Source organism: Otolemur garnettii, unplaced genomic scaffold (genome assembly GCF_000181295.1).
Source record: "Otolemur garnettii isolate 467f Iridium unplaced genomic scaffold, OtoGar3 scaffold00055, whole genome shotgun sequence".
Lineage (NCBI taxonomy): Eukaryota > Metazoa > Chordata > Mammalia > Primates > Galagidae > Otolemur > Otolemur garnettii.
Window position 1 is genome coordinate 7,779,314 of NW_003852450.1, and position 26,373 is coordinate 7,805,686.

At 48.6% G+C, this 26,373-nt stretch overlaps 1 protein-coding gene across 1 annotated transcript; it reads left to right on the forward strand.

Moving 5' to 3' along the window:
* The first annotated feature begins 307 nt into the window (after positions 1-307).
* On the forward strand, positions 308-25,300 carry CSRP1 (cysteine and glycine rich protein 1). The gene is made up of 6 exons (XM_003792279.3): positions 308-472; positions 12,929-13,041; positions 18,411-18,579; positions 19,588-19,717; positions 23,774-23,867; positions 24,113-25,300. The coding sequence occupies exons 2-6, from the start codon at positions 12,930-12,932 to the stop codon at positions 24,187-24,189; spliced, it is 582 nt and encodes a 193-aa protein (XP_003792327.1). The 5' UTR covers positions 308-472; position 12,929; the 3' UTR covers positions 24,190-25,300.
* The last annotated feature ends 1,073 nt before the right edge of the window (positions 25,301-26,373 follow it).

Below are 26,373 nucleotides of genomic sequence, written 5' to 3' on the forward strand. Positions count from 1 at the left end.
GGAGACTTGTCCTGCAAAGGCCTGTCTTACTCTGGCGCCCAAAATCTATCCCTTACACCGCCAGCAGGACGTGCAAATTCGAGACCCCTCCCTCCTTTCCCTAGAGCCACAGATTTATCGCGGGTCATATCTCCTGGCCCGCAGGAAAACTCCGAAAGTTCCGTCGCATGTGCAAGTCCCTTTCGTAGTGGCGGCGACAGAGCACACAGTAGGACCGCAGCTCAGGAGCCGGGCATGCCCGGAGTAGGTGCCTCCCACCCCCGCCACGGCGGGCCGGGCTGTCCCGGGTCGGGGAGGGGGCCAGCCCCACGCCATGACATCAGCCCTGGTGTGGTGCGGTGTGCAAAGCCCACTGGTTGGAGTGGCTCGGGACACGCCTTCCCCCGAGCGGAACAAAACGGCGCAAGGGCCGGGCGCGCCCAGCCGCCACTTCCGAGAGCACTGCAGCCCGCGCCGCCCAGCCCGCTGCCAGGTGAGTGCACCCGGGCCGAGCGTCGCACGGCTCTGTCCCCCGCGGCTGCCCGCGGCAGGGGCGCCTGGGCATCCAGTCGGCGCCCCTTGGTCTTTCCCGCCCCGCCATACCCCTAGCAGCTGCGAGGAAAGTTGGAGGGAAAGTGGCGCGCCCCTGGGGGCCGTAGCCGGCAAGGAATCGTGAGAAGCGGTCGCAGTTAGCCTGGGCGGTGCTTCTCTTTCTAGTAGGCTCTGGGTCGCCCCCCCCCACTCCCCCTTCCCGGGACTTCCAGGACACAATTGGTTTCCGCGTGCCTCTGACCCAGGGTGACTCGGCTACCCGCCACCGCCTGCAGGTCAGGCAGAACAATTGGCGATTCTGCACGCCACTGACGCTCATTGTATGACAGAGATGAGGGCATCCGTGCCACCCCCTCCATCACCCTGCGCTCTAGGAGAAAACGCCTGCGGGTGGGGAGGTGAAACATCTGGCTTCACGGGTCTGACCTGGAGCTTCTGTGTCCCTGGGTGCTGGTGTGACTTTTCCTTATTCTGAAAAAACTTGATGGACCCTTCTCTCCTCCAAGTCTTGGCGCTAGATTTCTCCCTTGCTGAAACCTGAAAAATCCTACAGAGAATGTTTTGTGGCTTCAATCCTTGAAAGTTGGGGAACAGGAAAGGGACTGGTCTTGAGCACAGTTAAAAGCAAGTTTCCGGCCGTTACCCACCCATCAACCCTCTGAGGCAGGTGTTTGATCTACTTTGCTGAGAACATTCTGCCTGCTCTCGGTCCTGGTGCTTTTGTAATCTAATTGAGATTTGCGTCTAGGCTGGGAGCATTAGCGTGGGCTCAGGCCCTTCTAGAGCCTTGGGCTCCATCCAGCCACCCACCCCCCTGCTTCCTTGGGGTGAATGAATGGGCAGACCCCGGACACACACTTAGGGTCCCGCCTTGGGATACTGTTGCAGTGGCACTCTGGTAGAAAGTATGTTATGAAGAGGGCCTAGAATTTTGGTGAGAGATAGTTTGGAAAGCAGAATTGTAGTCATGGTTTTACCACTAAATATTAATAACACACAGATTTCTTTGAACAAGTGACTTAACGTCTCAATTTCTTTTAGCGGTGGTGGTTGGGGAATGTATTATGCGAGGCAGTAGCACTCTGTTACTGGCTTCTTCCTTATCCTCTCCCCATCTGTACTCTTCTTCCCAGAACATGGGGAGGCTGGAGGTGCCAGCTGTCTCTCTCCGTCCTTTCAGAGTGGGGGATTTCCCCCAGATGGGACTGGGGAGAGGGTGCTGAGCTTCCCCCACTCCCACTCAGCCAGTGGCAGCCTCCTGACTCTCCAGCTGGTCTGTGTTTTGAGAGACTGTCCTCAGCCTTTAGCTGCTGGTGGGCAGCTTTTATCCCTTCCTTGCTAGAATCCAGCCTGGTGCTACTCGGGGCCTCCCAGTGAATGACACTTTGCCTTGGAGAGGATATCCGGGGCAGGGGCAGTCAGACAGGGAAGGGAGTTTATCCTGCAGAGGGTGTGGTGTGGGTTGGAGAGTGGAAGGCACTGTGTACAAGGCTTGAGATGCCCAGTATGGAGGTCTGGGGAGGATGCCCACCAGCTCTCCAATTGGCTGTCTAATAAAATGGGAAGAAAAAGGGTGCTGTGGCCTCTTTTGCTTCTGGTCTGCCCTAGCACCTTCCTTCCTGGCCCAGGTAGTTTGCTTTTTTAATTGCACACATCTGCCTCTAGAGCTGGTGAGTCCTCACAGGGTCAGAGTTGCAGCCTGGGAGTATAGTGACATTTGATTGATGATCAGTAAACATTTGGTGAATGTTTCCAAATGTGGTGGCAAGAGGCTTTCAGTTGAGTTGCCCTACTGGACATACACAAACTTTGCAGATAGTTACTAGCCAGTTGTTTTTCCATGTATGTGAATTGATCAGCAGGTGAGAGGAAAAAGGGGCATAATTTTCATTCACTGTGGACCTCCTGGTGGGGAAAGCAAATTGGGAAGGCTTTTCTAGTAGGTTGCTAAAGTTTGAGATATTTATGTAAGCCCAGCTTATGGTGAAAAGTTGGCTTGCCAGAGGACTACGAAGAGGCATGCAATAAACATTTTGAGATCCTAAGAGGTGCTAGTGAGACTAAAGAGACCTTTCCTTCAAGTCTGCCATTTGCTATTACTCAGGAATATTGGCAAATGTCAAAAGAGATGCAAAAATGAAGTTAGTGTTAAGTTAAGTCAGCCTTTCCTTAACATAAGATATCTGTGCCAGGAACAAAGCTAAATACTTCACAGGCATTATCATGGACACTTTACAAAGTAGGTACGAATGTTCTTCATTTTACAGATGAAGAAACTGAGGCTCGCACTGGGATCGCAGCTGGTTATTTGTGGAATTGCCATTCAAACATAGGCTGACTGCGTCTAGAATCCATGCTCGAATCACTACTACCTTTTCATTTTTTCTTGCTTTTCTACATTTCCTTTTCCCAGATCAGTTCACTAAGGAAATATCTGCTGTCTGTGAAACATATCAGCTTTACAAGGTGCTTTACAGTGGGTTATAAACTGTTTAAGGAACACAGGCCTTTGCCAGTTTTTTTTTTTTTTTTTGCGGTTTTGGCTGGGGCTGGGTTAGAACCCACTACCTCTGGTATATGGGGCTGGCACCCTACTTCTTGAGCCACAGGCACCGCCTGCCTTTGCCAGTTTTAAGGTAGACAGATCAGGCTTAGAACTCACGATGTCTAGGTTTTTGCTCTGCTGAGTGGCCAGGGAAGAGGAGCGGGGACCCTGGAAGTTAGGTCCCAGACCCCAGTGCATACACTTTCACTAGATCTGTTACATGTTTGAGTGTCTGGGCCAGGTTGCAGGAAAGAAAAGAAGCCTGGAAAAGAGCCTGCTAGAGAGGGGGTGGGGAGAGGGAGAGAGAGAGAAAATAAAGCTGGGATGGGTGGAGGGGGGTTGCGGGTGGAAGAGAGAGAGGGGTCCTGTCAGAAGCCACCTGGCCTGCTGTTTCCAGTTGTCAGGAATTTATATGGTGATGACGTGTCTGTACTAGTGTCTGTACTACGCAGCTCCCCAGGAATTTGTCTGACGCCAGCATTGAGTAATTCCCATGTATGGTAAAGTGTGTAAATACAGAGGCAGTTAACATTTCCAGACTCTGCCGTTTCCAGTGCCTCCCAAAGGCCAGGAGGCAGAGTCTGGGTTCTCAATGGTGACAACAGAGGAAGGAATGGAAGGTTAACAGCTTGAGCACAGGCTTAGCCCCAGCCAGGCAGCCAGACCCTAGCCCCCATCCCAGTCTGCTTGGCATGCTTTATGCAGGGGTGGTGTGGGTTGGAGCTTCCTGAGATGTTAGGCAACCTGTGTTTATATAACCTAAGTGCTAATTTCTTTTCACTTTAAAAATTAATCAAAGAAAAATTATTCTGACATTTTTGTTCAGCATGGGATAACCAACTGTTACCATTCTAAGTTGACATCATTCCAGATAAAAGCAAGTAAATTCTGTCAATTAGCTCTGAGACCTTATTATAATATAGGATTTCCCTTAATAGTTTGGAAATAATTAAAATAACTCAAAGACCCCTATTCCTACCTTTTTCTTTGTTGACCTCTGGACTTCTGAGCTGCAAGGGTAAAGAGCATAGAATGCATCTGAGATGAGTGGTAAAAAGGAGAGACAGAGCACTGCCCAGGTCAGCTCACAGTCCCACAGGGGCCATGGGCATGGATTTGGAAAGAGAAAACTCATACGATGGAGAGAGGGGGGCCTGAGCTAGAATGACAGTCATGTTCCAGGGTTTTGTGGGGCCTGGAGTGATCACAGCTCAGTGATGCTGGTTAACTTCTCAGGGTGAGTCACAAGCTGGGATCTGAAGAAACCATGTGGTGGGATGTATAAAGCTGGGGCCAGGTCTGCCCCATCTTCCTGGCAGCCATTTCTACCTCACCACTGGCCCTGACCTTCAGGGAAGTATATGTCTTGGGTTCTCAGTTGTCACTTCCAGAACATGACCTCTGAGTCCTGACTAGCAAGGACTCCCTCTGTCCCTCTCTGTTCTTGGCTGCTCTCAGGACATGAGGGTGTAGAGAAGAGGCTGAGCAGAGGTTGGAAGGATGGCAGCACTCCCGTGTACCCAGCAGATGCCAGATAGTTCAGGTAATGTGAGTAGTGCCTTTGTAACTAGATAAACAGACAGGTCTCTACCAGACCAAGTAGGTGGGGACTTAAGTCCTGGGCCTGTCAATCACTCTTTGGCCCTAGGGAACTAGTGATTTTGTAATTGGAAAAAGAGGGTTTTTCCACTGGAGAGATAAAGATGTTAGGTAGGTGGCTTGTCAAGGATTTGGAAAAAGGGATCTCTCCTTTAGGCACTGGTGGCTGGCACTTGAGAGTTCTATATCCCTGAGATAGTTCCTTAAACTTGAAACATGACCACATGGAACCTGTCACCTCACCCCAACATTCACAAGATTTGGGGTGACTGTGTGAGTCTATACCCTGTGTCTACTCCTTTCTCTGCTGTTGTAAGAGCCACCATCCTGGGTCTGTCTTCTCCAGATTGAGGATCTGGGCATAGCTCCTAATGGGACAACCAGGCGGGAAGGTGTGGGCAGCAGACTCAGGCTTCTGGCTTCCCTCCATCTCTGAGGATCCTGACATTTCAGGTAAACAACTGACCAGCTGTTTCCACCAGTCAACAGAAAATTGAAGCTCTATTCTTTGTTGAAATTATCAACGCAGTGAAGCAGGACATACCAGAACACAGACAGCATTGCCCACTGAGAACATAACTCTGAAGAGAACCCACTGTAAATCCAACAGGTGGATAAAGTGGTTCCAGAAGATAGTAATGATTCTTGATTGCTCAGAGCAATATCAGAAAGCTTGAGATGAAGACAGAGGTCCCTGCCTGTGGTCTCATGTAGCCAGAGGGAACTAAGCTCCAAAGAAGGGCAAGTAACTTGTCCCAGACTTATTAGCTGGGCTGAAATTCCTGGTCCTTATTTGGCATGTGCCTTCTCAAGTCTGTTCCTTCCAGATGTGGGCTAGTTGGGAAGGAGAGTAGACATTTGCCCCTCATCTGGCAATATGTTGTCAAGGCTTGGCTAGGCCAGTCCTGTGAGTGGTAATCAGAAGGGTGAGCATTTACAGTGTGCCAGCCCTGAGTTATCATTTTCATGTATTCCCTTTCAATCCTCAGAATATGATTGTAGGGGTCCATGTGCAGTCCATTTTAGAGACAAGCTAATTGGAGCTCAGAGAGGAAAAGTTACTTGCCTGAGATGATTAAGCTAGGAAGGGATGAATCCAGATCTAACTAACCCCAGCTCCCATCTCCTAAACCAGTGGTTCTCAACCCGTGGGTCGAGACCCACAGGAACTGTATTCAAGCGCAAAAGCATTAGGAAGGTTGAGAACCACGTCCTAACAACTGAACTGCCCAGCCTGAACTCTTAACATAGGGAACTTCTCTTGTCCCAGCCTCCTGCAGGGTCTCTGTCCCCTGGACCTGGGGAGGCAATAAAGCCTGAGCCAAACTGAGAAACAGGTTTCCTTTTAAGGCAATTCAACCTCCCTACAGCCAGAGGTTGGCTCTTGGAAAGAATGGGCTGGGCAGAAAGGAGGGGGCTGGCGGGCAGGCCCGCCTCTGCTGCAGGGAAAGAGGTGGCCTGCACTCCCTCTAGCTAAGAGTCTCTCCCACAGGCAGAGTTCCCTGGAGGGCTCCCTTTGTGCACAGAGGGACGCAGGGAGTCTATCCACAGTGACTGCCTGGAGCGCTTCCTGGCCATGGACACAGTCTTTGCTAATCAGTACAAAGCACTAGAGTTCTGTCCCCCCCTTACTGGTTGGAGACCCCCCTCCCCCAACCAAATGGCCAGGCTCAAAGGAGCAGCCCAGCAGAGAGGTCTTGAGGACATTTTCCTTACTGGCAGGTTCTTGGGTTTCACTCATGTTCCTGATTCCCTGGGGCCTGCTGGATATGGGCCCCTGATATTGAGCCAGGGAAAACAAGGGGAGGCCTGTAAGGAGCTATGGGTCTCCCCCAGAGGGAAAAGGGCCTTTGTATCTGAGAACAAAACCCTGCTTAGAGCTGGCTCCCAACCACGTGGTTGGGGGAACTTTCCAACCTTAGGGGTATTCCTAGGGGGTTGAGTATCTCTCCTGCTGGTTCCTGGGGTTGGAAGTAGAGGAGAAAGCAAAGGAAGGGGACCAGCACTGATGTGCTGTATACCTACTAGGTGCAGTCACTCTTCAACATGCTAGGACCACGTGTGTGAGGCCATGGTATGTGAGGGCCACAGAAGACTCAGAAATCTTAGTTCTACCTCTTCCAGCTGTGCGTCTACAAGCAAATTGCCTAACGTCTCTCAGCCTTCTTTTTCTTTCTTTCTTTCTTTTTTTTTTTGAGACAGTCAAGCTATCGCCCTGGGTAGAGTGCTGTGGTATCACAACTCACAACAACCTCCAACTCCTAGACTCAAGTGATTCTCCTGCCTCTGCCTCCCAAGTAGCCGGGCCTACAGGTGCCTGCCACAATGCTTGGCTATTTTTTGGTTGCAGCCATCGTTGTTTAGCGGGTCTGGGCTGGATTCAAACAAGCCAGCTCAGGTGTATGTGGCTGGCACCTTAGCTGTTTGAGCCATAGACGCCAAGCTGCCTTCTTTTTCTTATCTGTAAAGTGCCATATATTCTTTGCCTTCAGATGTTGAGGATGAAATGGGCTGATATAAACTGTCTGATGCATGCAGGCATTCAGTCTGGGGGCCTTGGCTATAGGACAGTGGTCCCCAGTTTTGTTTTGTTTTGTTTTTGGCACCAAGGACTGGCTTAATGGAAGAGAATTTTTCCATGGACTAGGGAAGGGGCATTAGATTCTTATAAGGGGTGCACAGCCTAGATACCTTGCATGCACTAGTCCAGTTTATGGTAGAGTTCTCACTCCTATGAGAATCCACTGATGAGACAGGATGGAGAGCTCAGAGGATGCCAACTGTGGGGAGAGCAGTAGATTCAGACGGAGCTTTGCTCACTTGCCCGCCACTTACTTCCTGCTGTGCGACCCAGTTCTTAGCAGACCATGAACCAGAACTGGTCCTGGTCTGTGGCCTGGGGGTTGGGGACTACAGCTATAGGAATTTCACTGGACACATTGAGTCATCTTATTAGAAGGAGAAGAGCTCCACCTGTGTGTTTCCATATGACTGAACGCATTTTTCTTCTTTTTTTTTTATTATTTGAAATTCATTGAGGGTACAGAGAATTAGGTTACACTGATTGCATTTGTTAGATAAAGTCCCTCTAGTAACTTTTTTTTTTTTTGAGACAGAATCTCAAGCTGTTGCCCTGGGTAGAGTGTTGTGGCGTCATAGCTCACAGCAACCTCCAACTCTTGGGCTCAAGCAATCCTCTTGCCTCAGTTTTTCTATTTTTAGTAGAGACAGGGTCTTGCTTTTTGCTTAGGCTGGTTTCAAACCCATGAGCTTAAGCTATCCACCCTCCTCAGCCTCCCAGAGTGCTAGGATTACAGGCGTGAGCCCCCATGCCTGGAAGCTTCCTAAGCAGAGCTTCTCTCCCATCTGAACGTCCAGAAATGGTCTCGGCCTGTTCCTGAACCAGCCACTGGCAGGGACATGAAATCACCATGGATGGCTTAGGTGACTCAGGCTCTGGCCCAAGTCTGGAAATGAGGCACCTCTCCTGGGTCACTTGGCTGCCTGAATAAAATCAGTGTTCTGTAGAAAGGAAGAAGGGGGAGCGGCTGAGGGTTGGGTGGACAGCGATCCCCATTGCTGATCTGGTTGACTTGTCATTCACATTGTATAGTTTTATAGCCCTGAGTTCTTACTTGACCAGGGCAGCTAGTCCCTGGAATCCTCAAGGCAGAAAGGGGCTGAAAGAACAGAGGAACATTAGATGCTGGGAAGGGAACTAGCCCCAGAACCTGAGCAAGACAGAGAAAGGACGTGTGTGGTTAGAGAAATCCCTCCTAGCTGGTGTGTCAGTGATGTGTACGGACTTGAGGAGTTGTGGCTGGTCCAGAATCTGAGAAAAACTGGGCTTATGCTGTGAGTGGTGGTCCATCTGGATCCACCTGGGAGGGGATAGCAGAGTCGAGCCTCAGTCCTGCACCTCGGCACAGCCTGCCCCAGCTCTATGCACTGGTGTTGCCCAGGTCCTTCCTGTGTGCCAGGCCCAGTGCTGGGACTCTAGGGGCTGAACGCAACAGTTAAATCTCCAACCCTGATGCTTGTGAGATAGAATGACAGATAGAGAGCTGGAAATAAGTGGAGACTGCACTGTGGAGAACCTGGAATGCCAGGGTGAGGGGTCACTGACTCCCCTGAACAAGAGAATAATCGCTGAGAAAGATCTGGCAGCTGTGCGGACAGCAGGTTAGGAAGGAGGTTCCAGAAGCAGCCTAGTTGTCAGGGCTGTCTCTCTGAGGATGTGTTCAGTTGTAAAGTAACTGGATTAATGAAGTGAAGGTGTTACTTTGTTTAATTGGAGAAATCAGAGATAGGTCAAACTTTAGGTCTGGCTTAATTTGGTGGCTTCATGATACCATTGCAGACTCAGTTTCTTTTTTCTCTGTGCTCTGTTTTCCCAGCTATCAGCTTCATGACAGGGCAGCCTTTCCCTCCTGTGACAGTGACCTTGGAGCCCGTTGCTCCCCTCTACTCAGCACACAGTTCTGGGCCTGGGCAGGTGCAGGGGAGCATAGAGTGGGATACATCTAAAGAAGGGGATGATCTCGTCACATTCTAGGATTTGAGATAAGATTCTTTAGTGATGGAGGTGTGGTGCCACAAGCAAAAATGGAGCAGTCAGGAAAAAGAACAAGTTTGAAAAAGAGATACTGAGTTAAGATCACTCATGTAAAAATTGAGGTACCGATGCATGCACCCTCCTGGTGGAGAGGCTCACCTGAAATGAGCCTGGACTCAGAGGAGAGGTCAGGGCCAGAGATGTAGGGAGTTCTTGGCATGGAGGTAGGGTGGGAATGCAGGAATGGGACCAGGGGGAAATGCCAACTTTTAAGATATGGGAATGAAAATGCATCTTTCTCTACTCCAACAAAACCTTGCTGAAGACTCCCGTCTTCTGGGTGATACTTCAGCACCGGTAACTGGTAGTGAGCCAGCATCACCAGTGATACTTCAGCACCGGTAACTGGTAGTGAGCCAGCATCACCAATGCCACTTCCTCACCCTGAGCCCCGCTTATCAGCCTGCATATGTTTACCAAGCATCTCTACTAGGTTCCAGGCTCTGCAGAGATATACCTACGCAGAGGATATGGTCCCAACTGTGGCTTTCAGTATCAGGGCATCCCTATTCATTCCTCGACTGCTCACTGACCATCCATATGAACATCTGTATGCCAAAGGCCATGCAAGGCATGGGAACACAACCTGGGCCATCTTGAGTTGAGGTCTATACCTCCAGCAGCAGAGATCATCTCTCCCTCTCTAACCTTGGACCTTTTTATTTTCTTTCTTTCTTTCTTTTTTTTTTGGAGACAGAGTCTCATTGTGTCACCCTTGGTAGAGTGCCAAGGTATCATAGCTCCCAGCAACCTCATACTCTTAGGCTTAAGCAAGTCTCTTGCCTCAGCCTCCCAAGTAGCTGGGACTACAGGCGCCCACCACAATGCCTGGCTATTTTTTGGTTGCAGTTGCCATTGTTGTTTGGTAGGCCCAGTCTGGGTTCAAACCTACCAGCCCCAGTGTACGTGGCCGGCACCCTAACCACTGAGTACAGGCGCCAAGCCAGCATTTTTACTTTTTTCCCTTTTTTATTTTATGTTTCTTTATATTGTATTCATTTATTTTTTTCCTGCTGTTCTTGATACTGGCTCTCTAGCTGCTGGCACAAGCCCTGTTACTGGGAGGCTGTGCTCTGATTGCCATGTCCCCTTTAGAATATTTCCATGACAAATGATACAGGTTCCTGAGCAGTCTGCTGGGGGGTTCCTTTGCGTCTTGAGGCAGTAAATCCCTCTGAATCCCAGCCCGTCTATCCCCTAGCACCCTGTGTCTTCCTTTACTCACCATGACCTGGGCTGCCTCGGCACCTAGCTTGTACCCACAGTTGACGGAACCTTGTATAGCACCGCTCTACTCCCTGCCCTTCAAGAACTTCTGTCATGGGCCAGATGTGGTGGCTCATGCCTATAATCCCAGTACTCTGGGAAGCTGAGACAGGTGGATTACCTGAGCTCCAGGAGTTCAAGACCAGCCTGAGAAAGAGTGAGACCCCCCCATCTCTACTAAAAAATGGAAAAACTCGCCAGGTGTCATGACTGGTGCCTGTAGTCACAGCTACTTGGGAGGGTAAGGCAGGGGGACCACTTGAGCCCAAGAGTTTGAGGTTGCTGTGAGCTAGGATGCCATAGCACTCAACCCTATGGCAACTGATTCAGACTCTGTCTCAAAAAAACAAAAACAAAAACAAACTTCTGTCATCCTCCTCTAGTCATATGTCTGTTGAGTGAGTGATTGATGAGGATGGAAAGAAGCAGGCCCCACCTGTTCTCCAAATTCCTGCAGTATTTACCTTCTGTGCTGCTCTAGGGAGAATCAGGCACTGACCTGAGGTAGCACCTGTCTCACAGCCTTGGACTTCTGTGTTAATAATAATTATCGAACACTTACTATGTGCCAAGCACCGTGCCACACCTTTGACATACTATACGTCATTTAATTGTCAGAAATATTCTATGAAGTAGCTTCTGTTTTTTTTTGAAACAAATGACAAATTTTATTAAATGAGTTAATTTTTATGTCCAAGCACAAGGATAATGAAATATATTTTCCATGCAAAATATTATATACATTAAATAACATACAGTGGTAACAATGCAGTGTAGGTTTCCTGGGAAGCAGACTCTGTGATAGAAATATACAAACAGGAAATGATTTATTGGGCAGTGCTATTTAGATGAGGACCAGTAAAAGTGGAAGAGTGAAGCAGGATAGACAGAACAAGAAGTTGAACTCGGGCGGCACCTGTGGCTCAAAGGGGTGGAGCGCCGGCCCCATGTACCAGAGGTGGCAGGTTCAAGCCCAGCCCCGGTCAAAAACTGCAAAAAAAGAAAGAAAGAAAGAAATTGATCTCTATCGAAGTCCCGACAAATGTCTCAGTTGATCCCTTGAGGAACCTCTGAAGTCGGGGAAAACCCCTCAAAGATGTCTGAATTGAGGCAATGGCCAGTCTTTGCATATCTGCTGCCCCACAAACAGGAAGCTTGAATGGAACTACTCTCTTTAGCCAGGGGCAATTTCCAGAGAAGAACTCAGCAGGCAGCAGCCAACTACCAATGGTCCCAGTAGCTGAGGGAAGGAGTGCTTCAGTTTCAAAAGGGTTGGGGGATTTGTGAGTAGCTTCTGTTTTTGATCCCCGTTTAACAGATGCAGAAATCAAGGTTTGCCCATTGCCACACAGCCAGTGTGTAGCAGGATCAAGATTGGGCCAAATCTGTCTAGCATCCGGACCCCAATTCTGAACCAATACCTATAGTATATTAAAGTTAGTCCAGGCCACTTTTGGACTTGCCTGGGGTACTTATTGAAAATTCAGATTCCTGTACCTCATTCTCAGAGGTTATGATTCATCAGGTTTGGGGTGGTGCTGCTAAATCTGATTTTGCAAAGCCCTCAACTTGAGTCTAATGTACTCTAAAGTTTGAGAACTGTGCCCTGTGTGCCTGCCTCCTGCTTTTTCTTTAAAAAAAAAAAAAGTTTTTGGTAAACTGTATTTTACACACATAAGAGTATATAAACCTATGTGTGCAGTTCAAGGAATAATTATTATAAAGTAGGTCCCCATGTGACAACTACCCAAGTTAAGAAAGAGACATCGTCAGTCAGTGCTTTGGAGCCTCCCTGGTGACCCCACCTGATCAGTGTCCCTTCCCTGTCTTAGAGGTAACTCCTCAAAGACAATGGTGTGTAATAATCATCCCCTGGTTTTCTGTTATAATTTTTCCACTTGTAGATTCATCCCATGACAATATGAGTTTTGCCTATTTGTGAACTTCACACAAGTGGACTTGGGTTTTACCAGCCCTCATCTCTCTGTTTCTTTTCTTCCATATTCTTTTTGTGGGATTCATCCACGCTGATGCATGTAGGAGTAGGTGGCTCGTTTTAATTGCTAGTGCAGCCTTCTGTATAAAGTCTGTATCTCTTGCTGATTTATATCCTTTAGAGTGCCGAGCACAGCACTGAAAATATAGCAGTTGCTTAGTAAATATCTATTGGCTAGATTGGGGGAGGACACCCCAAGTAACAGTGTGAGGATGGCATTGAGAAGTAGAAGTGCTCTACCGGGACTCGTGGCCCCCATGGGAGTTCTGCCCTTGTTTTTCTCTGCATAGTCTCTGCCTGTTGCTTTTCAGTTGTGGGCAATCCGAAATGTTTTCATCTCCCTGTCAAATTAATTCTTTTCTGTGTCCCATTTCAGAATGCCGAACTGGGGAGGAGGCAAGAAATGTGGGGTGTGCCAGAAGACAGTTTACTTTGCTGAAGAGGTTCAGTGTGAAGGCAATAGCTTCCATAAATCCTGCTTCCTGTGCAGTGAGTACACCCCAGGCACTGCTGTTGCCACGAACACCAGGATGGGGCCTGCCCCCACAGGCTGGGCCTGTCAACACCCAAGGGAACTGGTCCCTTGGGATGTAAACAGTTTGACATTTGGCTGAAGCGCAGCTGGGGAGGAAAACACTTAAGGGCCTCTTTGTTCCGTTCAGAAGCTGCTTTCTGAGGGATGAACTGGCCAGAGCTGGTGGGGGTGGCAGGCATTCAGGGGCTGAGAGCCAAGCTGTGAAGACTTGGTTCGGAAAATTTTCCATTCTGCTCTCCCTTCTTTCTCTTACTGCCACAATCCCATCATTTCAGAGGAAGATACTTTTAGCACAAAAGTGTCCCAAAGCTTCACTTGCCTTCTGACCAAAAATATGCCTTGTTAAAGGGAACAGAGGCCACAACCTTATGGTGAAGCTGAGTCTGGAGGAAGAGCTGGGCTCCTCCTTCCTCAGTCTCCTGTGAGCCAGCCCACTCACTTCTCATTCCTACTCAGACAGCCTGGGATGAGAGTATCAAGGTTCTTTGATACTCTCAATAATCCAGGGGAAGATTTGCTCCAGTCACAAGCCAAACCAAGAGAGGTTAGGGGGACCCAGGGATCCTGACTTGATGATGCTGCACTGGCTGGTACCTGGGCCAGGTGATGTTTCCAGGATGTGGCAACTTGGAGAAGCCTCTTTTCAGATTCCTAAATGATTTAGTTCATTGTGATCAGAGCAGAAGGTCTGAGTTAGAAGAAGAGGCAACTTCAGCAAGACACATTTTCATCAAGAGCAGACAAATAGTGGAAGGCGGTAGAATGTCTTGGTTAACCCCTAGGTTTCAAAGCCAGTGTGATCAGGGTTTGAATTTGAATTCAATTTTCATTATCTGTGTGATAAAGGACACGTTACTCAAGTTCTTCTGGTAGAGTTCTCTTATCCCTATAGTGGAGGTAATAATGCCCCCATGGGGTTGTTGTGCGACTTAAAATGAAAGGAGCTTGTAAAACAGGTGAAGCACTGAAAGCAATCGTGAATGCTCCATAAATGATAAACGCTCCCTTGACACACACACTGTTGAGGGATCTCTAACAAGGTGCTGTGGTGCAAAGAAGCTCTCACAGGGAGCTGAACTCCATCCTGCATCACACAGAGCAAAGTCGGGAGATCGGAGGATCCTTTGTTCCCCGGCGATTTGTGTTCCAGAATAATATCCAGATGAATGAGGCCTGTTCACCGCATATGTGCCACATGTCTACCTGTTGCTGGGCAGACCAGCTCGAAGCCACCTGACACCCTGCCCAGCCCAGCCTGGAGTGACAACCCCAGGGCTGTGTCTAATGAATGGAGAGTAAACAGGGTTTGGTGAGCTCTGTTGGCTTCCAGCCTGCAATGGAGGCCAGAAGCAGCAATGTCTTGTTATCAGCAGTTTGCTGCACTTAAGAATGTACAAGTTGTTTATTTTTTCAGAAGATATAAGAGAGGGCTTGGTGGAAGTTCCAGGCTGATAGGGTCCTAGCAACCTCTCTCTGCTGTCAAATGTTGCTTAATCCTTGACTAAGGGGGGCCAGCTGTGGCAATAGCGCCCACAGTCCTGCTGGTAGAGGAGCCGTTGGTCAGAAGGAAGTCGGGAATTCAGGAATTCAGGGAGTGGCAGAGGAAGGAAGGAGCAGGGCCTGGGGCAGGGTATGAGGGGGTATTGAGGATTAGCAGCAGTTGCAGAAAGTCAGGCTAGGGAGCAGGGCTGGGGGTGTGTTAGGTAATAACACCACTGGGAACAGTTGCATTCTCTCTGGGGTCGTGGGGCCAGCACAGTTCCTGGTGTCAGAGCTTCATGTGGACTGCTTAGCACCACACGTGCCCCAGCAGTCTGAGGCATCCACAGCTTGCTTAGTCCTAGTGCCCAGAACAGTGCCAGGCACACAGTGGGTTTTTGACAAAGATTTGTTTATAAATGGAAGGAGCCTCATTTCTCCTTTTCAGTGATGTGGGTGATGAATATCCAGCTTGAATTCAGGGCATCCCACAGAATCAAAGGACTTCCTTCTCCTAAGGAATGGAGTGGTTAGCCAGGGCTCGGGCCTGGGGGGCAATAAGGACCATCTTCCTGTTGGCTGGGCCCTGGGTGGGTGCCCAAAAGTTCTTCTAACCATGTGGTTCCTTAGTTCTGGATTCTACTTAGCATCCCTGCCCTAAGCATCTGGATGGGCAGGAGGAAGACAAGATAATATAATAAGTACAGTCAGGGAAGAGCCAGTGCAAACCCTGGGATCAGGGAGCAAGCAGGACTGCAGCACACTCCAGTGGTCTCAGTAGGGGCCTCCAGTTCCCATTAGCAGGCAGGGTTGAGAGCCTGGTAGAAGAGCTTAGCTCTGTGACTGGGAACCTGCCCATGGCTGTGTGCCCATCTCTGAGCTGTAACCAGTTCCCTCCTGGGGTAGGTCGGGGTTGAGCAGCTGTAGAAAAGAAGAGCTCACTTACCCTATTCATGTGGTGAAGGCTGATGGAACAGGGGTCAGCAGAGCCGGCCCCTGCTTCTGGCTAATTATGTCAGCTTGAACTTTTTTGTGGGCCTTGGTTTTTCTTGTAGAAGCAGAAAGAATCACTCTCCACTTTCAAGTGGGGTGAGGGAACTCTGACCTCTCCCCTGGGGAACCTCTTTTGTGTGTTTCCAAACAGCATCATGAGGCCTCACCAACTCCGGGACATCTGGGAATAGATTTTCCCAAAAAATATACAAATTTAATCTTTTATGGCTTACCATGATTTGGTAGAAACTTATTCAGGCCTTCCTACAGAGCACAGTTGCCCTTGATTGAGTCTTTGTTGGGCTTTACAGTGAGCTGGATCCCCAACTGCATCACCTGGGTGGAGGGTCAAAGGGCCAGCATGGGAGGATTGGACCTCTGAGGGAAGAGGAGGCCAAGGCAGAATGAGTGGAGCAGGGAGCTCTTTAGCAAGGGAGCCAAGTGGAGGGTGTCAACTTATAGGCCCTGATACAACCACACTTATCTCCGCTATCTGCCTTCCTTGTGGTCTTGGAATTCCCAGTTCATTTTGGGTTTTTACAAGGAAACAATTCCAGGCGAATGCCTCTCTTCCCACCCTAGAAGGGAATGTTGGAGTTCATGGCCTATTGTTCCCTCTCCTTTCTTCCTGGGAGCCAAGCCCCAGGGGAAGTGATGGGAAGTTCCATATTTGGGCAGCCCAGAGTGTTGGAATGAGATGGAGATCTCCAGGGCAGGACAAGAGGGTCCTTATTTAGTCTGAAGTTTCCAACCTGGGGATCAGGGCAAGAGAGAAGTTGCCAGAGGAGCGCTCAAAGGCAAGAGCATGGCAGCTGCAAAGAGCTGAGCTAAGAGCCTTCTGTGAGGGAGAGAAGAGCTGTGGCTCCTCCGGTGGTTTCCCTAGGTTTCTTTTTTTTTTTTTTTGCAGTTTTTTTTTGGCTGGGGCTGGGTTTAAACCCACCACCTCTGGCGTATGCGGACGGCTCCTTTGAGCCACAGGCGCCGCCCAGTTTCCCTAGGTTTCTATTTCAGAAGGACACATTTGAGGATGCAGTCTGGTTGGGCACATTGAACTCCAATATTTGAAGAATATCACAGAACCAGATTAGGGTAACAGAATGAGACTTAAAGAAAGAGGTGAATTAGACTCTCTTGAGAGGAGTTTTTGGGGGTTAGAAGGAATGGTCTCTTGAGGCTGGGCCTGTCCCTCCCTTCCCTTATCTCCCAGTGATGAAACTTTATATAGACTAATAAGAATAGCTGACATTTATTACAGACCTGTTATGTGCAGGGTGTTGTGCTAAGTGGTTTACATGTAAGATTATATTTGATTCTCACTGCTGCCTTTTGGGACAGACATTATTATCTGTATTTACAAATGAGGACATGGAGGCTGGAAAGGCAAAATAATTTGCACAAGATCACACACTTGGAAAGAGAGAGAGCTAGGATTTGATTCTGCGTAACTCCACGTGATCCCAGGCTCTGAATGTTTTACTCTGGATACCTGGCACAGCTTTCCTCTGAGATTAATAGGCCCACAGCCTTTCTAGCCCATCCCAGCCTAATGTCTCCTATGGTAGGTATCAGGAAATTCTTCCCTATTTCTTCCCATAGCAAAATGATTTCTGAGATGAGAAACTTCAAATCTTTTTTTTTTTTTTAGAGTCAAATTTTTCAAAATTTAACATTTACAGCATGCATGATACATTCCAAAATTATCTGACATACAAAAAAGAAACTGATAAACCAAGAAAATGTAACACATTCTCTAAAGAAAAAAAAACCCAACCAAATAAAACTTATCATAAGGTGACCCAATCATTGGTAGTAGCAGATGAATATTTTAAAACAAGTCACTATAACAATCCAAAGTTATATAAAGCAAAATATTAAAAGCACTCTGGAGGGCTCAAGCGAGTGGATTGCCTGAGCTCAGGAGTTTGAGACCAGCCTAAGTAAAGCAAGACGCCCTCTCTACTAAAAATAGAAAAACTAGCTGGGTGTTGTAGGGGGTGCCTGTAGTCCCAGCTACTTGAAAGGCTGAGGCAAGAGGATTGTTTAGCCCAGGAGTTTCGGGTTGCTGTGAGCTATGATGCCACAGCACTCAACCCCAGGACCACAGAATGAGACTCTGTCTCAAAAAAATTAAAAATAAAAAAAATCAGGATACAACAGCTTTTGTGTGTATATGTGTGTGTGTGTGTGGTTTTTGGCTGGGGTTGTGTTTGAACCTGCCACCTCTGGCATATGGGGCCAGTGCCTTACCCCTTTGAATCACAGGCACCACCCAAAACTTCAAATCTTATTGTAATTATCATGACCTACAACTCATGTCAAAGTCCATCATGTTGGGGCACCTAATAAACGTGAAACTTTTCTTCTGGGCATTTTACTTCACTTGCATCCCTCCCCCTCGCCTCCCTCTAGTATGCACAGATCATCTCTTCTAGATTCTGCCCTTATTCCTTCCTGTCTTTATTCTTCTGTTGGGACACATGGTCTCTGTCAAGGACAGAGTAAAGAATCTCAACAAGTGTCCTGTGGCTTAGGGTTAGCTTAGGCTTTTGCCTTTGAACCTGGGGTACACTGCAGCCTGAGGAGGTACAGGGGTGCTGAGCACTGAGGGAGACACATATGGATTCCTGGAAGTGGTGGCTTGGCTAGCACACTGGAGTTAGGCTTGCAGCTCCCATCCCCCTGACCTCCAGCCCACTGGCCACTCCACCTGCCTCTATGTCTGGACTGTTTCTGAAAGATCAGGGTATAAGGTATGCTAAGTGTCCAGAGAGCTTTGGCTGCAGGGGGTGGCTTGCAGTAAGCAAGCAGCTCACCCCAGCTTCAATGCATCATACCTGCTTCTCCTCCATAGTGGTCTGCAAGAAGAATCTGGACAGTACCACTGTGGCTGTGCATGGTGAGGAGATATACTGCAAGTCCTGCTATGGCAAGAAGTATGGGCCAAAAGGCTATGGCTACGGGCAAGGTGCAGGCACGCTCAGCACCGACAAGGGGGAATCATTAGGCATCAAACATGAGGAGTGAGTAAATACCCCTTCACCCTTTTTATTGAGTTTTCTCCCCCTACCCTTGGATAACACATGGTTTTAACGACTTTTGGTTAAGTAGTGGAAGGCACAGAAAGCCATTTATTTAAAAAGTAGTCACAGAACTTCTGGAGGTGCTGGGGTTCATGGGTACTGAAACAGACTTCTCTCTGCCTGGGGTGTGCATCCTATATTTGTATAAGGGTCAGAGCTGGGAGGGGCCCTAAAAATTACTTAGTCCAGTAATTTCCTCTTTTTCTAGATGAGAAAATTATTTAATCCAGTAATTTCCTCCTTTTCTAGATGAGAAAATTTTCCTCTTTTTCTGGATGAGAAAATCCAGTCACTGAACCTGGGCCCCATGAGTGGGGGAGTGTTTGAGCCAGACCAGGGCAGTGCCATTACTATAACTAGGCTCTCAGCCCTGTTACCTCTCACCCCTGCATGGGGAAGTCATTTCCCTTCCTTGAAAATGCCACAGGGTGTCACTGAGTCCCCTGATCCGGACCCCACCCACCCCCCACCCCCGGCCTCTGACCTCCTGATAAAAAATGGCTTTTGGCAGTCAGCCTGGCTAGCTCCTAGGAGATGGACGGAAATGACAGGCTAGTGACCAACTTTCAGCCAAGGTCATTGCCCCAGTGGGAATGATTTTTCAGCAGAATTTCTCCTGAAAATAATCTGGTAATAGACCAGCTACAGGATAAAGGGGCACAAAATGTCAATTCTTAGCAAATGAGGTGTCAAATGATTCTAGTGTTTTAACTGGAGACTGAGGGAAGTATGTTTCAATGAAAACAACATGGTGTGGAGCCTTGGTTTGTCCAGCTGTAAAATGGGAGATGACCCGAGACCCTGGTGGCCCTAACCTTGATAACTCTGGTAGAGAGAGCTGCTCCCTGTACCCTAGCATGAGATGACGGCGGGCCATACCCTCCCAGTGCCAGCCTCTCCTGTATTTGTCAACATAAGTCCTCTCACACCATGTCCTCCCCTTGGCAGGGTGCCTGGTCACAGGCCCACCACCAATCCAAATGCCTCCAAGTTTGCCCAGAAGATTGGTGGCTCCGAGCGCTGTCCCCGATGCACCCAGGCAGTCTATGCTGCGGAGAAGGTGATTGGTGCTGGGAAGGTAAGATGGCTGCTGGGCATGATGGGGAGGGGGGAGGGAGATATCTTCCTGAAATGTGGATTCCAGAACTTTGCAAGTGTTGACCCTACCTCTGTTTAGGGCAACCTGAGCACTGGGCTTTAACCCCTTCCCTTGCAGAGGAGTAACTCATTGTGTCCATGGCTTGGTTGTCCTGTGCCTTCCAGTCTCCAAGGAGCTCATATTACCCATAAATAGTAACATCCCCAGCACCAATAGGCTGTATGAGCAATTTGTAGGGAGTTGCAAAGGTCAACTCTAGTATTGGGGACCACAGAGTCTAAGGATGTGTGGATGGGTTTAAGAGGGTCCACAAAGTCCCTGAAATTATACACAGAATTTTATGAGAACATATCTCTTTCTAAGAAAATGACCCATAGCTTTCATCAGATTGTCAAAAGAATTTGTGATCCCCAAAATGTTAAGAACTACCTCAAAATATACTTTCTGTTTCATGGGATATGGACTCCTAGAAACCCATTCATATACCCCCAGGGCAGAGATTTTCAGGGTTCAGAGCTGCTTGGGAGGTTTTTTCAAACTATTTATAATTACTATGTGTACCCTTTCCCCCATGAATTCCTGATAATAGCCCCAATCACCAGTGCACTGTAAGAATCACTGTAGCAAACCAACCATTCTAAATTGAGCTGATCACATCCCTTAGGATGCAATGAAGAAAAGGCAGGAGAATTCTTGCCCCAGAAGTTGGCAGCATCAGTTGAGCAGTCAGAAAATCACAGAAGAGGTATCTTCAAGCTATGTAGCCAGAGAGGATTTCTGGATCATTGTAGGAAGCCCAGAATGGAGCAGTGACTTGGCAAAGTTCCACAGTAAGCTGTGGGACAACTGAGCCTAGAGCCTACCTTCAGCTCCATTGTATTTGGGTCCTGGCTTTCAAGCCCTTTTGACCTTGAGGAATGTGGTCAGGAGTTGAGGAACTGTCACTTAGGCCAAATCTAACTATAGCAGGCTCTCAACCCTCAATCACAGATGGAGATGGGTAATATTAACCCCATTTTACAGATGGAAAAACTGAGTCAGAAGGATTAAATAAGTTGCCCACATCTGCTAGCTAGGGAGGGCTAAGTAAGGATGAAGCCCCTTACACTGAAGCCCTTTTTCTTATTGTTCTTACTTCTGTTAACTTCACTTGGGGCCATTTAACCCCTTTGAACCCATTTCCACAGCTGGAAAATGGGAAGGATTGAATCCCAGCTAAACCACACCCATCGCCATATTTCCTAGCCAACCCTTACCTTTTAAATAAGCTCAATCCATTTGCTCACTCATATAGCACTTAAAAGTACTCCCAGCATTTGATGAGGAGCTTGGACCCTAGATAACATGGTCTGAATCTTAGTTTTACTATTTACTAGTTGTTTGACCTTGGGCAAATTTAACCTTCCTGAGCCTCAGGTCTGCATCCAGTAGACCTGGATGGTGGAGCAAATCACGGTTCCCTGACAATCAAGGTAGTTTAAAACATTAAATAAGATAATGCCATGGCTGGGCATGGTGGCTCATACCTGTAATCCTAGCACTTTGGGAGTCTGAGGCCTATGGATTGCTTGAGCTAAGGAGTTTGGGACCAGCCTGAGCAAGAGCAAGACCCCCATCTCTACAAAAAATAGAAAAAACTGAGGCAAGAGGATCTCTTGAGCCTGAGATCTTTAGGTTGTTGTGAGCTATAATGCCATGGCACTCTAGTCAGGATACCAGAATGAGACTCTGTCTTAAAAAAAAAAAAAAGATATTCAACTGGGCCTGATGCAGTGGCTCACGCCTATAATCCTAGCACTCTGGGAGGCTGACACAGGTAGATTGCTTGAGTTCAAGACCAGCCTGAGGTATTTTTTATCTCTAAAAAATAGCTGGGCGTTGTGGCAGACTCCTGTAGTCCCAGCTACTTGGGAAGTTGGGAGGGTGAGTCAGGTGGATTGCTTGAGCCCAAGAGTATGAGGTTGCTGTGAGCTATGACATCAGAGCACTCTACCAGCAGCAACAAAGTGTCTCTAAAAGAAAAAAAGAAAAAAATGCCTGCGTAGTATACAGTGTAGTGCCTAGTATGTGCTCAACAGCTATAGTTATTATTGTTGTTTACTTTTGGGGTTGTTATGTGGTCAGAATGAAGATTGCTATTGATTAAATGATGAAAACAAGAGATATTAATATTATTACTAAATTGGGATTTTTTTTGCTCTGTCTCACCATGAGAATAGGAAATTATAAAACTTACTTAAAAATCACTGTTTCCAATGTTTAGACAGAGTATAAGGTAAAGTTAAAACTGTATTAAGAAGTAGGATAAGAGAATTTTGCATTCAAGTAGAAAATGTAAGAGAAGCCATCACCTCTCTATTGCCTGGGTCAAGAAATACATTGCGAGGCTCAGCGCCTGTAGCATGGTAGTTATGGTGCTGGCCACATGCACTGAGGCTGGTGGGTTCGAATCCGGCCTGGGCCTGCTAAACAACAATGACAACTGCAACAAAAAAATAGCCGGGTATTGTGGCAGGCACCTGTAGTCCTAGCTACTTGGGAGGCTGAGGCAAGAGACTTGCTTAAGCCCAAGAGTTTGAGGTTACTGTGAGCTGTGATGCTATGGCACTGGACTGAGGGTGACATAGTGAGACTCTGTCTCAAAAAAAAAGAAATACATTGAAAAGCTGGGCGTACTTTTAAGTGCTGTGTGAATGAGCAAAAGGATTGAGCTAATTTAAAAGGAGGGTTGGCTAGGAAATGTGGGGATGGGTGATAGTCTGGCTGTGATTCAGCCTTTCTCCAGCCTGGGGAGTTTGGGTGGCAGTCCCTGCTTTACAGAGAAGTTGAGGTCATACCCAGTGATGAGGGGAGGACTGAGTCCCAGGTTCTGCCTATTTCAGCTTTCTGCACCCCACCAATATTCTTTAGCACACAAGGAGGACCTACCACGCGGGGTCAGGCAGCCAGGAAATCCAAGGGGATCCAGTTTCCTTTCTTATCCTTTAGCCTGGGCGGCTGTGCCGAAGGAGTCTCTTTGTCCTTAAAAGGCCTTATTTTGTCCTGGCTGCTGCTTGCCTCTTGCTTTTCCTGGGTTTAGCAGATCAGTCTACAATCAGCCTCTTAGCCTGCTCAGCTGTTGCTGATAGGAGCTGGCTGCTGACAATTCTTTCTGTGCAAGGTCCCTGGACTGTGTGCAAACCTGGGTCCTACGTTCCCCTGGGAGGCTATTTGCCCAGTGTTGCCTTGGTGAACCTTTTAGAACCACGTAGGGCCGTCTGTGGCCCCTGGAGAAACTATACTTTTTAGGCCTTTTCCTGCTAAAATCAATGCATTGCACAAGTCCTTTCTCCTTTCAGAGTAATACTAGATAACACAGACTCAGGGCCTCCCCCGTGTTAGGCCCTGTGCCAAGCACTTCACACTAGTGACATTATTTAATGCTCACAGGCAGCTACCTAGTGAGAGAGATAACCCATTCTCAGAGGGGTGATGGCCTTTGGGTAAATGAAACATCCAGTTCTAGAATTTCAGATGCCTGGCTGGTTCAAGAGAATCCCCACTACAAATGCCTGCTTTGCCTGGTCCTCACATTTATTCTGCAAGGTAGGCAGAGATGCTTCCCACATGAGGAACCTGTGAGGCTGTTCAACTAGTAAGTGGCAGAACCAGGAAGAGTCCAAAGCCCTTGGTCATCCCACTAATCCACAGGCAGGAGACGGCCTGAGAAGGCTCATCTGGTCCCACCTATGGGGAACAGACAGCTACCTTGGAAGTAATCCCATCTCCTCGCCTGCCTTTTGTGGATAGCTGGTAACACTAGTCATCAAGCCATTACAGCACCTCATCAAAGATGGTGTGAAATGGTGTGTGGTCCCCAACCTGCTCCCTCTACTCCTTGGCACCACGGGCCATGTGCTTCCTATGGTACCAGCTGAGCACACTTTAGAAGTGTCTTGTGCTCGTCCTCCATGATGATATCGAGGGGAGTGGGGCTGGAGGTGGAGGGTACCCTAGTCACTGGTGGCAGCATTAACTGTTTCCTTCTCTACTTAGTCCTGGCACAAGTCCTGCTTCCGATGTGCCAAGTGTGGCAAAGGCCTTGAGTCAACCACCCTGGCAGACAAGGACGGAGAGATTTACTGTAAAGGTGGGTGGTTTCACTTATGAATGAGGGTCATGAGGCCCAAAGGGGTAGGAGCCCTAAGAAGTTATAGCTTTGCTGAATATAAACTAATTCCTGGCCTTGAGACCTGAGAGCCAGAGCATCTAGTATGACTCCTTCATTTTACAAATGAAGTGTCTGGTACTAGGGGAGGGGTATCTTTAGTGGGAAGGTGGGTGGTGTGGCTGGGGGCAGAGGAGTATGCCCTTACCTCTCTCCTCTCTCTGCAGGATGCTATGCTAAAAATTTTGGGCCCAAAGGCTTTGGATTTGGGCAAGGAGCTGGAGCCTTGGTCCACTCTGAGTGAGGCCACCATCGCTTGCTGTATCCTGCCCACTCCTGCGCTTTAAATCGCCATTCCCTTCCCAGCAGCCTTGGAGGCCTCCGGGATGCCTTCTCTCTCTCTCAGCCCTGCCACATATCACTAACGACTTGAACATTATCATCTGGCTCCCTTTGATTTGGGGGTCTGCCTGAGGTCCCACCCGCTAAGGGGTCCCCCTTTGTGGCATCTGACACCATCACCAGTAGAGGGCTTCAGTGGTTTTGGTCTGGGTGAGACAAGGCTGCCCTCTGCTGGCTTCCCACACCTCACCCCACAGCCCTCTATTTTTAGCCTCCTAGGCTGAGTATCCATCACTTGGCCAAGACGGGTGAGCCCACATATTGGAGCCCAGCACTAGGAGCAGCAGCACTAGGCCTGGAGGAGAAAGGAAGCAGGACCAAGATGAGATAGAGGAAGGCTGGGCTTTATTGGATCTGTGGGGAAAAAGATGGGTTTCTTGGTGTCCCTCGGAATAAGGAGTCCTAGCTCAGGGAGTCACTGTTGGAGGCAGAGAGCTGTGCAGGCAGGATTGTAGGAGACCCTGCTTCTCTAGGCCACTTGCCTGTGAGTCTTTAATGCAACTTGCATCCTACTACTTAGTTGGAAGGGAACTCATGTTGGGATATTGTCTGACCTCCCCAGAAATGCTTGGTGGGGAGATCCTAATGAAACAACTCCAGTACACATTTGCGTTTATCAGGGGCACACATCTCTGGAGAGTTAGTTCTGGCCCTGACCCTAGGTCCTGAGGCTACAGATGGGAATTTCTGCCTGTCCCAGCACAGCCAGGGCTTTCTGTTCTTGACACGCTTGCTTGACCCTGAGAAGTGGAGGGAAGCCAACACAGCCTCTGTCTTCATCCAGACACCCCTTCCCTCTGCCCCTACTCCTCAGGACCTTCTCTCCAACCCAAGACCCTGCCTCCTCCACTCCATTCTTCTCCAGGGAACCATCTCTGACCATGTCACTCCATCCCTTCCAGGCCCCAGATCAGGAGCAGTGGAGGGAAGGGGCTGGTGACTAAAAGGGTGGCAGGCACAGGCCATATTCAAGCTGATTTCTCATCTGATCAATAAAGCTGTTTAGAACAAAATCTGGTGTCTGATCCTGCAGTCTTGTATCTGTGGAGCACTGCCACTCCTCTGGTGCTGGAAGGGAACTTAATGGGAACAGTAAAATTAGCAGGAGGCCAGTTGGAAATGAGTTAAAATGGATTTGTTCTGCTTTTTCTTGAGGACCAACTACTTCCTGGTATTGATCTAAATGAACCACACTGCCCAAAGTGACATGACCAACTATATACCACCACTTTGCCCTATCTGGACTCCACCCCCACATCTGGGCATGGGAACTGGGTGGACTTTTGACTTTGAGGGGCTCAGCCAGGCCCCAAAATTGTACTCAGGACTTCTACCAGTTTGGGAAGCCCCAGCAGAGGGCTCCTCTCCTTTCCAGAGAAGGAAATTCGGCCAGAAGAACTTCCATGTCAAATCTGAAAAGCTTAGTTCTGCCTAGGAGGGCTGGGGTGGAGAGGCCTAGCTCAGCCTGCCACACTGTGGGGCCCCCACAGCCTAGTCCATGGAAGGCCAAATTTTTGTGAAATATGCTCATCTGTCTGATAAGCTTTGGGGTTGGGCTTTACTGCTTCAGCCCTTCTTGCAAATGTGCACCCACTGTGAATTTTGAAAACAATGATGAGCTGCTGCTTTAACAAGTCCTTGCATACAAATGTGCAGACCAAATAGTGGCCTTGATGGGTCCCCTCCTGGATTCTGGGAGAGGGGCCGATATATGTATGAGACAAATCAATGACGCAGAGCAATAGGAAAGTGCAAGGTGATAGGTCCAGAGGAGGATACAGGCCAGGGTAAGCACTGGCTGGGAGTTCTCCAAGTGGGGTTAAGGTCTCCTTGGTTTGGTATGCCCTCTAGCTCCCGCACAGGGCGTGGCCTACCGGAGGTGGTGGGGAAAGGTTTGTGTGGGGAGGATGGATGGGTGGTTCACAAGCACAGGTGGATCCTCCTACTGTTCTGGGAGGGACATAAAGGAGAGGTCAGGATGGGAGACTTTGGGGGCACAAAGCTGGGATAGGCTGCCCTCTACTGGCTATTCGGGCAGGCCTCTCGGCGCCCCACCCTCCTATCCCCTGCTCCACTAGCTGTCCTT

Bases quoted from the DNA above. Each gene is read 5' to 3' on its own strand.
- CSRP1 (XM_003792279.3), top strand. From the start codon at position 12,930: ATGCCGAACTGGGGAGGAGGCAAGAAATGTGGGGTGTGCCAGAAGACA. The intron at 13,042-18,410 runs GTGAGTACACCC...TCTCCTCCATAG, and splicing joins TAAATCCTGCTTCCTGTGCA to TGGTCTGCAAGAAGAATCTG. The intron at 18,580-19,587 runs GTGAGTAAATAC...TCCCCTTGGCAG, and splicing joins TTAGGCATCAAACATGAGGA to GGTGCCTGGTCACAGGCCCA.